Consider the following 11851-nt stretch of genomic DNA (forward strand, 5'->3'; position numbering starts at 1 on the left):
AGCTGTCACTCAAACACGGCAGCAAACTACTTCCTGAGAGCACTTCCTGACGCTGCTGCGCACCGGTGGTTTAATCTGTACACAACTCAACGGATAAACAGTTTCTCAGCTTGTGTACAAACTCGACATAACTGGACATACATAGCAGCCCGTGGGCTTTGTGTGTCTTCAAACACACACACACACACACTCACTCACACAAAAAGGGAGCCGACCGGTCACGTGACCACACAGTTCAAGATGGAGACGAAGCGATTTGGAGGCTTCACTGTTAGCTAGTTAGCTTGTTTACTATTAATTACAATATGGCAAATGCGACGGGATACGTGACGTTTTAACGTTAACAGCAAGAATTGTTACCTAATTTTAGGCGTATCTGTGGCAGGTTTCGGTCACGATGAAGTGCAGCTGTTTGTAAACACAGGCCACCCGAAGAATACTGAAGATAAAAGAGAAAACTGCCAATGGTCATCATCACAACAAACTCATTTTGACAGAGAGGAGATCGATATGGCGCTCAGAGAGCTAAAAGTGTGTCTGCTGGGGGTAAGTCGGTATTGATTTTTATCTAAACATGTTTGCCTGTAGCTCATACTCAACATCAATACCTGTAACATCAAAGGAGAGACACTGCTCCTCCACCAGACTGGTTTGTTTACATGGGCGACACACTTATACTTAACGTATACTTATACCTGTGATTGAGAGAGTGACAAGTACAGTACTTAGCCTACATATTATCAGCAAATGATTTTACTGTCATTTCTTTCCACTTTGTAATCCAGACTGCCTCCAGCAACAGCATTTGGCTATCCTTCCTCTGTCAGCATCCCTTTTTATACATTCCTGAAATACAGTGCAGTTGGAAAGTATTCAGACCCAGTAGGCTATTTCAGTTTTGTTATGATGCAACTTCATGTTAAATCCATTTAGACCCCACAGTAACAAAATAAAAGCAGAAATGTAGAAATACTCACACCAAAATTTCACATTGACATAAATTTTCAGAACTTCAGCTATTACACTTTAAATTTAACTCAGGTGCCTCCCATTTCTCCTGGTCATCTTTGAGATGTTGATTGGAGTCCATCTGTGGTAAATCCAATTGGCTGGATATGATTTGGGAAGTCACACATTTGTCTATGTAAGTTTTCCACCTCAAGCTGTTATGTGAGGTGAAATGAAGCCTGCAGAGCTCAGATTGCAGAAAACCTGCCACATTGACACAAGGGAGTGGAGATGGGAAACATTTCTAGAGAGACAACCAACATGATCAGGGCTTTATGGCCATGTGGATTTTTTTGATAGAGAATTTGGAGCCCCAGGCAATTTATAACTTCTCTCGATGTCTAGAGTGTGAGCGAATATGTCACAGTTTTTAATTGTGGAGGTCTCAAAGCCTCCGTCTCCTACCAAAAATTAAATAAAAATCCATATGTCCTGTTTAGTTAATCAGTAAGCCTGAGGTACACAAGAGATTCAGGAGGAAGTGGATTTCACAAAAAGCAGTAATGTCCAGGCCAGTTGCCAGAGAGCTGTGTTTTTAAAAGTTTGATTATATTTCTAGGAACTGTTTCTGACTGTGTTTAGTAAGCATTGTCTTTATTTTGTCTCTGTAGGATACTGGTGTTGGAAAGTCAAGTATTGTTTGGAGATTTGTGGAGGACAGCTTTGACCCAAACATCAACCCAACGATTGGGTAAGTTCCTGCTCCCTCCCACGCTGGAGGTTACATTTATAACCTCTGTGTCATTTGTTGTGTTTATGGTTGTTGTAGGACATTATCATGTTGTCAGTTGATTTGTGCCAATCAGCGAAAAAGCTTCCAAAATCTAACTGGCTATTTATTGACCAATTTTAGCTTTCTACACAGATGACACAGAAGCGTGTCAGCGTATGTCAAAATAACAAGAAATTCCCGTACAGGATTACAAACATTGTGAAATTCAAACATCACTGTTACACTGACAAACACTGACAGTTATTTATTATCTGTCAAACATGCGAAGAATACGGACAGATCTGTTGTTATTGAATTCTCATAACAACATCAAAATCAAATTTTATAATCGAAACCAAATGTTTTAATGCAGCACAGGTGGGAGTGCACTTCACTGTGGATCAGTCTCTTTTTAATGTACGTTTTGGATGTTGTTCACAAAAGGTGGAGCATAGTATAAGAAATCTAAAAATCGGCTAATGATCCAAGTGAAGATGTATGCTTTTGTGTCTCAGACTGTTAAAAATTGACTTCTACTATTTGTTTGTAACATAAAATTCTCTTCACCAGGGCATCCTTCATGACCAAGACAGTGCAATACCAAAATGAACTACACAAGTTCCTGATCTGGGACACAGCAGGACAGGAGCGGGTTAGTAATCTCCACTGAGTCGTTGGCCATAGGATTTTGTTTTTTAGTGGGGTCTGGTGGACAGTAAACAGGAGGGGGCATTTACATGTATTTTGGCAGAACAGCAACAGTCAGTTCTCATACTGTAATAAATCGGTTTCACTTGACACATTCAGAGGTCTTCTCACTGTTTTGGAAGGAAGTGAAAAAGCTTCCTGCATGTGGGTGAACCACTCCCTGAACTTGCCTGGGCGCGCATGAACAGTGCAGTTATTCATTACTTCTGATAGGGGGCAACATCTACCTTCCTATAGGCACACTTCTCCCCCTCATGGATATTCTTCCTTCAGGGCTTTGTGTTTCAGGGGTCCACTTTTTCATGGCATAATGATGTGTGGTTTTATTTTTTTTAAATGAGTGCATGTTTTAGTGTGTCAGTATTGTAAAGAAAAAAGGAAAAATCACGAGTGTGTCACGATTTGTCCCCTTTGTTCTGTCACCTTTAATGTTTGTTCTGCTTCTCCTTTCCATCCCATTTCTTCTTTCTCAGTACAAACTTGCATTTTTAGACATACTTATATCTTTCCTTTTGTCCATTTTTTTCATGTTAAGTGCACAATGAAAAAGGGTCATGTGTCCGCAATTGTCACGCCTAGGTGACCCTTCTTATGTAATCCATGACACTTGTGTGTCTAATAGATGCCTGATTGGAAAGGCTTTGTCACCCACACAAAGTTTTGAACTGATACCACACTTACAGATGATATGTGATACAAGAAACAGGATACATTTTGGTGTCTGAATACCGTTTCAGTGCTAAAGCCTGTGAAATTGACACCACGCTCCAGACAGTTGTAGCATAAGGAACTGCTTTCCCTCCTGACTCACACACTCTTCTCCCACATTTCTCTGCACTAGCCCTCCACATCACTTCCCCTTTTTCTGTGCAGGCCCTTCTTCTTTTCTCATGCACAATCCCCTGCCGTTGTAATGTTTCATCCCTGCTGCTGTCCCTCTCCAGAGAGGGTGAGATAAGATGCGTCTTTTCTTTATCCCCCTACCCTGGGAGCCACGGCGCCTTCTTGGCCTTGAGGGGACATCAGTGCAGCCCCGTTTCAAAGATAAGATGAGAGGAAGAAACCTAAGCTGGCTCAGCCCACTGGCGTGTGCTGCTACTGTGTCCCGTCTGCGAGTCACTGTCACGCCGCAGCAGAATGGCCTCATGTTTTTCTTTCCTAATTCCTTTCTCAGCAACACAGTTTTCCTGTGATTCCATTGTATGCATTCCCATGTTACTCCACCTTTTTTTTTATTCCCACAAATCCACATCTTTCACTCCCATGTGGCTGCTTAGTCTCCCTGGTGTTTCACACGTGTGAGTGAAAAAGTAAAAGGTCGTGAGTGTGTGCGCGACTGTTTTCCAACAAAGCTGCTGTGGTATTTTGAAGCCTTTCATGACTTATTTTCTAACCTCTCTTGAACTTTGGCCCATCAGAATCTGTTGAGTTGAGAAGGACAGACTATGGGGCAGTGAGGAAAAGCTCTGTGATTTCCACACTCCACAATCCATATCTCGAGACCGCATGAGGCCTTACGAGTACATCTGAGTCCAGCTGTCAACAGCCCACCCCCCCCTCACTGCCCCTCATTGAAAACAAGCAAAGGGAATCTTGCATTTTGCATCCTACTGGTACAGTAGGGTTCCTTTCATTACACACCCAGCTCCATGGTTTCGGCAATTAATCAGCACTCGCGGGGCATCACTACGGCTGTTTTCTGGGCTGCTGTGTGGCCAGATGTCTGGCCTCGCTGTGATTGCTCTTTGGGTTAAGGCACAGATAGACCACACAGGACTGGCGGTGGTGCAGCCCGACACTGGCCAATGAAACAGACAGCGCTCCTCTCAGTGCCTCTGCCAAATATCCCAAGTTGGATACCCGTTGGTGGACTTGGGGCCAGTAACAACTATAATTATGTGGAATGTGTGCTTTCCTGAGGTAACAGTGTCACTCCAAGATGGATAGTTTATTCCATCGTATTGTAAAGGAAAATAGAATTGGCGGGAAGGCAGGGTCATTCCAAGTGAAGGTCTCTTTGCAATAACATATGGGTTATTTCTTTTAAAATAAATATCATTAGTTAATATGTGACACATGGTTTTATTAGGCAGTTAAGCGCCCCAGTTCAGCCTATATTGCAAGAGGACTTAAAGATATCCTCACAGGTTAGCACTTTTGGATGGAAACTGGTCTATTTGTAACTTTCAGGAAATACATTCAGTTGCCAGTTTATCAGGTACAACTAGCTTCCTTTTGTGAAGGTTATAACGTTGAGTTTTTCTTGAAATACTTTCAAAGAGGTGTTGATTCAATATTTGTATATGGTAATTTGGGAGGCTGCAGGTCATAGGGATGTTTAATGAGGTTAGAATAAATAATAAAGACACCTCCATCCATGTGTAAAGAAATACAATTCAGTATCACAAATTTTAGGTCTGTATAAGCTGACCCTTTAACAGTAGCAGCCCCCAAAACATTACATTTATCAAGAGGTAAGAGTTGCTGCTGATGGCATTATAGTCCACTGTTGTATAAAGAGCTAAACATACAAGTTGTTGGCCTTATGCCAAGTAGAAATCCTGCTAAATTAAGTTGTATGTGTGTTTTTTTTATTTTTAAATCTTTCATGTAAAATAATTTGTTGTGTCTAAATATTAACATTTCAGTGTATTTCAATGTGTAAGTGACATTTTACTATGAGGTTGGCTACAGTGGAGCTACTTTTGGTCATTTCATCATTTATAATAATGAAATTAAATGTTACGTCTGTAAGATGTAAATCAGCAAAGGCAGTAGCGACTACAGTTATTTGATAAATGTAGTGAAGTAAAAGTATTCAAGTAGCTGAAAATATAAATGATGCCTGTAAAATACTTGACCAAATGTACTTTGTTACTTTCCGTCACAGCCCAGTTATTTTTGATAACTCAGATACGTTTGTTCCTTTTTGTATGAAGTACAAAACCACAATGAGTTTTAAATATTATTTCAGCAGGCTAATTGTTAAAGCCAGCGTTGACTATGCACTGGAAAGAATTTTACCAGAAAAATACCAAAACCTGGCAAAAAAGAAGGAGGAACCCCCACTTTCCCAGGCAGCCATGGACTTAGAAAATTTGCACATGTTGTTCTGATTATGCAGGGCTTTGTGATGTATTGGACTGAGATCAAATGTATAGTCTTCTATAAATATCGAAACGCTAACAGATTTTGACACATTCTGCTCATCTTTCTCTTGATGGCTCCCACATGTGTGAGGTCCTGGTGGAAAGACTCACCATACTTCCATTTTAAATAAAACTGCTCAGCTTATAGGCTCAGAACACCAGGCCTCTGGGTTTGTAAAATGGTGCTTGGTGTCTATTTTGCTTATTTTTAGTTTTTCTTATTTTCAGTCAGTGTTATTGACTGTAATGAAACGCCCGGTGAGTGTAATCACCGTGGTCTGTGGTTTCGAAATGGATTAGCCTTAGTCTATGAAAAGCCTGCCCACTGTTTCTTGATCTAAGGAGTGTGAAAATGTATTACAGTGCAATTACACAGAGATAATATTTTTAGAACTCTTTTCATATCCAAAAATGAAATGCTGGAAGGAAATCAAGGTAAACAGTCTATAAAGATGAGTCATGATCGATTGTTTTTTAGGGAAGGACTTTTAAAATTCTTGATATCCTTTTTTCTGTTGCAGAACTGCTACAGGCCGTAACTAATCTATTGCTTTCTTTCTTTGACTTCCCACAGTTTCGTGCACTGGCACCAATGTACTACAGAGGTTCAGCTGCAGCCATAATTGTTTATGACATCACAAAAGAGGTATTGTTTACTTCTTTTCCTAAACCACTAATCCACTAAGTACTTACCGTATAGTTTTCATTCTTTTAGAAAAGGACTTAATGTTTGCATGAGAGGTTAGTTTAACCATTCATGTTCTTGGGGAGAGTTAGCACGTTGGCCTTTTAGAGGATGTGCAGGACTTCTTTATGGATTGGCCAAGTAATTTCCAGCCTATAAACCCCCTGGTATTGAATGCAGATGTTTTAACCTTTGGAAAGAGCCAGTGTGTCTATTTGGCTGATGACTTTAGTTTCATATTTACAATTAAGTGGTATCGATCTTCCAGTTTAACGTAGCTCACTTGTCTCACCAGGAGTCTTTCCAGACGCTGAAGAACTGGGTGAAGGAGCTGCGGCAGCACGGTCCTCCTAACATCGTGGTCGCCATCGCTGGCAACAAATGTGACCTGTCAGATGCCAGGTGAAAGAGAATTGGTGTAGTGAATGTAGGCACTACAGCTGGGCCTTCTTGTATGATGGGACTGGGGGGTGTTGGCTCATACTGACCAGTGATCTGTTAAACCGGTCTTTTGTTAACCAGACCAGACTTTTGCTTCATTTCATTTTCAGTGATCAGCTTAACCCTTATGGCTGTTGAATATGTGGCAGAAGAAAAGTTGTAGTTACTTACGGTGAATTTCATTTCAGTGTGAAGGAAGGAATAGTTAAAGATGTTGTTGCTCAGTCAGTAACTTCTGCAAAGTTTTTAAAAATCCCAGAATCGGGTACACTTTTTAGTATCAACATCATCTGTGAAATTGGGAAGTCTTCCACATAATAACTGTAGAAAAACAATTTGATTAGCAGGTCATGCATGAAATTGGAGATTGCATGCATACAGCAACATAATAATTTTGATCTACCTTCTGTAATTACAGGGAGGTAACGGAGAAGGATGCCAAGGACTATGCTGACTCCATCCATGCCATCTTTGTAGAAACCAGTGCCAAGAATGCCATTAACATCAATGAGGTGTTTATAGAGATAAGTGAGTGTGTTTCTTGAGTATTTGGTGCCATTGATACCCCCCCCCCCCCCTTTGAGCTGTCTAATGCTTGAACAAATGAAGCACTGTACAGGTATTAACACAATTTGTCTGTTTCCCTGTGTATTTCTAGACAGGTAGAATTTGTTTTGAACAGTATTACGGCTCAAGAGTTATAACTTTAGATAATCTTGGAGGCAAAGCACTTCCTCGTGAAATGTTGACACTTAATTTTTAAACAAAAATCTGTCGAGACAAGTGGGCAAGGGAGCAGGCAATTCACTCCTGTCAGTGCAAACTGATAAGCTTGAGTTTACTTAAAAACAAGATATACACAGTAGCTACAGCCCTTGATAGTACACAAAACTTGCATATACTTTATAGTGTATTTTTTAAATACATTTAGAAAGTTAGAATATAAGATGGGCTCGGCATGTGGTGTTGGAACTGGGACAAGCAGACATGACAAATTGTGTCATTTTAAAAATAGATGAAAAAAAACCACATCTTTGAACAGTACAAAAGTGAGGATGCGATGAATGTTAGCACCTTAATCTTAAAGGTACATTGTGTAACTTCTGCTGTTATCTGTTCACGAAAATCAATTATTTGGTTCAAAAGTCTGTTTTTCATTAATCAGTAATCCCCCCCATCAACAAACTGAATTGTTCCGGTAAGCTTTGAATTTGCCGTTCATATCATTCATATCTCCATGGAGCGGGTAAGCTCGGTGCTGGCTGCCATGTGGTGTTGCCATGTTTTTACGTTCAGTGGCAGCGTGACGGTAGGAAACCACGGAAACTCAGCGGAGACACCGGAGCTGTCGGCTCAGATCGCGGTAACGCAGTGAGGAGGAATGGAGCGTTACACTGATGCTGCATTCACGTGCAGTCGGGCAGACGGCCATCGGTAACAATACCACATCGCCATGACAACATATTGTCACGTGTATTGTTTTGCCTGGCGGACCACTTGTTTACATAGAGGCTTGTTTATGCCGTTACGTGCAGCGGCTGTCGTCTGTCTGCCGTCTGCCCAATTTCACGTGAATGCAGCATGAAAAATACGATTGAGTTGCTTGCGATATACAACCACAACGCTAGATGGGAGGAATTCCTACACAATGTACATTTAATGTGTGTGTGTGTGTCTTACAGGTAAGCGCATCCCCGTTGCAGACGCAGCAGGAGTGACTTCAGGAAAAGGTTTCAAACTGGGACGTCAGGCCTCAGAGTCTCGCAGGACGTGCTGCTGATGATGCCGGTGACTGTCCCCACATGACCTGTGACCTGACCTTTTGCTCTTACTCTCCATGTCCCTGGCCTGTTTTCAGCTTATGGCTCCACACACCTCGCCTCAAACACCCTGCTGTCCCTGACGCCCGGGTGCAGCAGCATCACTCTGATGATAGTAGCAGATGTATTTTTTTTTTACAGCACATTCTCACAGCAAATCATCTTGCATCATCTGAAAATTGCTGGCAGGAGAAATCCTTTCTTGTTCACTGAGCGTTGACAAAATGCTCACAGAAATACATTCATGTGCTGGTGAAAGACCCCCATACAGGGAGTTAGTCTGGCTTCTCTAATGGACACCAGTCTCTGTCTAGTGTACTGTAGCCCTAGCTTGATCAAAGGAACTTCAGATACAGATTCCTCCAAGAAGCCATTTGTACCTGTAAATGTGTACAAATTTATCATGTTTCAACCAAAAGTGGACTGAAAAGGGTTAAATCTCACCAAATTATAAGTTACTGCCTCTTGTCTTGTTGGGAGACCTCTCCCCAAATATTTTGAACTTTGTGAAGGATGCAGCTTTACAGTGCGTGTGTATAATCACTCATTTATCATGCATTTTTGATGAAAGATATTATCAGTGTTTGCATCCATCTCTCATCTCGGCGATGCCTGAAGGATAAACCCGTGAAGGATGGCGCACACTTAATTTAGTGTGTGCCAAATTACAAATGGAGGTTCTGATGTAAACCACAGTCACACAGTCAAACATGCAGAAATGAAAGGTGTGTGGGTGCCTACTTCCTCTCTATAGAAAAGGTATAGTTTCACATTTTGGGGAAATACACTTATCCAAGTCTTTGCCATGAGTGAAAAGAGTAGAGTAATACCTCTAACAGTTCTTATCGTGAATATGAAGATGGAGCCTGCAGATGGTTTACGTAGCTTAACATAAAGAGCTTTTTGCACCCCTATTTCTTGTCTGCATGCTAAGCTGAACTAACCAGCTGCTGGTTGTTGCCTTATAATTAATGATCATATATGAGTGTGGTTTTGTTCTTATCTAACTCTTCACCGCACAGTGGAAAAGTTATTTAAAGAAAAAAGAAGCCCAAACTATTCCTTGAGCTGTATTAGCTATTCCATCGTGATCATCGCTGAATATGAATCAGGACTTAGAATTTGTTGTAAAATCTCATTCCTGTAACGGGAGCAACCTCAGTCTGTGTCTCCCAGCGTCCGTGCTTTAATCATGGAGAAAATGCTGACTCTGTTGGTACTCTTGAAGTTGATTATATGAGAACAGTTCCAGCTGCTCACATGTGTTCCACATTTCCACTTGTAATTGGTGAAGATCTATGAACAGACTTGTATATGAAGTACCCCTTAGTGCACAGAGCATCCTGCCAGTTGTTTCCACGTATTTCTTGAGCGTTATTTCTCATTAATCTCTCCAATCTCTCAACAGCAGTTTTACAGGAGAGGCCAATTTTTTTTTTTTTTTGAGGTATTGCCATATTCTTTAATTATTCCATAAATATTTTTTGCACACTCCCCTTATAATCGCCACTGGCTCCCACAGCCAAAGTTGTTTTACTACCTGGCCTGTGATGAAAACGATGAGATCTGGAAACTAGACCTCATCCAGAGGAAAGTCAGATTTTAAAGCTTTAACCAGCGAAAGGTTATAGGTGAAGATTCAGACGTGGCACCATGTTGACATGCTGACCCCTTAATGAACCTTTGTCTCCATTCTGCTACAAATTAGTGTATTCACGTTGTTCCAAGAGCTGCTTTCTGACTTTCCTTTCTCTCATGTGCTCCTCTAATTCCCAGGCTCTGACTTTAGGGCGGATTTGAATTAGGATGCATTATATTACAGCTTTCATGGAGCCCTATCCTCACCTGTTACATAAAATAAATGCATTTCCCTGTGATCAAACGCTACGTTAGAGCAGGCTTGTTTCCCTCATATTGGCTCATGTTCCCTCATATAAGTAGCAATTGATCCATGAGTTTAACTGACCTATTCTTCAGCCTCCGAAACCCCTTTCAAAATTGCCAAAAAAATACAGATGCGGTCTTAATTAGACTGCATCTGCACATTTACAAATGTCAATTGTGTGCTTTTCTGTCATCACAAGGAACTTCATTTGCCTTTGAGTATCTTAAATGTAGCTGTTATTGATGAGTTCTGTCCTGTGCAGTGCTGCCTAATTTTCAGGATTATTTTTCTATGGTGTGCAATCGTTGTTATGACAAAGGTAAAATGTGACCTAACCTGAGAAATCGGTTACAGAACGACAAGCTCACGCAACAGAGCGTCCATTTGTGCAAACGGTCTCCTTCAGACTGTAATGACGGGTTTCCACTGACCTCATTTTATGTTTATTTGATGACAGTTTTGCTCATACATAGTTGATCGAACGAGCAGTGCAATGTGGCCAACTAAACCCCTTGAAAACTAGAGTGGCATTCTAGGTCAAAATCTAAACTTTTAATTCACTCTGTTGTCTTAAATAATTCACCCAGCACTACATCATAATGCCAACTCTAGCTAGTATTTACTAAAGCTTCAGCAAACATATTAAAAAGGGAATCACTGTGGTACTTTGAAAGCTGTGCGCTTTTGACTGACTGTTTGTATTAATTGGCTCCTGTTTCCAACTAACACTCCATCTGCAGTCAGTTAATATCTCCATGAAATCACTTGATGAAACGTTCTTGTAAAGGTGTCAGACTTTCTTAATGTCCCGTGATGTTGTTTTAGGGTTCGACTGTTTGCTCAGTTCTCATTGCTATGGAGAACGTGGTGCCAAATAATGTCAAAACCATTTTATCACATCATGCATAATTAACCTTTTTTATTGTTGATGTAATATAATGATTTAAAGTACTAATCACATAAAATGCTTAAAAAATATTTGAAGTTTGATCATGATACATGTTTTTTTTCCCTTATTTGGAAACTGTAGGCATGGAACATGTGTGCCAGTTTTGCATTGAAAAATACCATTAGTCTTGGGCTGGCCCTGGGAATGTGATTAATCTATATTATGTATATTTTTCAGTGTGGATAAACACCATCAAATTGCACACAAATCAATGACTATATTATATTCTAAGCCAGTTTCTGTCCACAGCAGACTTGTTCACCATCTGCAGTAATACCATCAGCACTGTAGTTACCATATTTAGCTTTTTACTACGTTTCATATTGATTGTAACAAAATGCCTGAAAACACTTGTTTGCAGTGTATTTCCGAATGTGTAAAAAGGGAATTGTCAATTGTTTACTAATAAAAGATTGACAAAAAATATCCTCTCCCCTCCTCTGGGCCTCTATGCAGTTTGTGTGTGTGTGCGTGCATGTGTGTGCAGTTTTGTA

General features: G+C 40.6%; 1 protein-coding gene across 1 annotated transcript; it reads left to right on the forward strand.

Moving 5' to 3' along the window:
• The first annotated feature begins 229 nt into the window (after positions 1 to 229).
• On the forward strand, positions 230 to 11646 carry rab22a (RAB22A, member RAS oncogene family). Its single transcript, XM_085777723.1, has 7 exons — positions 230 to 546; positions 1620 to 1699; positions 2291 to 2372; positions 6152 to 6223; positions 6558 to 6664; positions 7122 to 7231; positions 8386 to 11646. The coding sequence occupies exons 1-7, from the start codon at positions 511 to 513 to the stop codon at positions 8481 to 8483; spliced, it is 585 nt and encodes a 194-aa protein (XP_085633849.1). The 5' UTR covers positions 230 to 510; the 3' UTR covers positions 8484 to 11646.
• Positions 11647 to 11851: the final 205 nt, after the last annotated feature.

This window comes from Trachurus japonicus, chromosome 5 (assembly GCF_045865225.1).
Source record: "Trachurus japonicus isolate A0001 chromosome 5, Traja_1.0".
In the NCBI taxonomy this organism is placed as follows: Eukaryota; Metazoa; Chordata; class Actinopteri; order Carangiformes; family Carangidae; genus Trachurus; species Trachurus japonicus.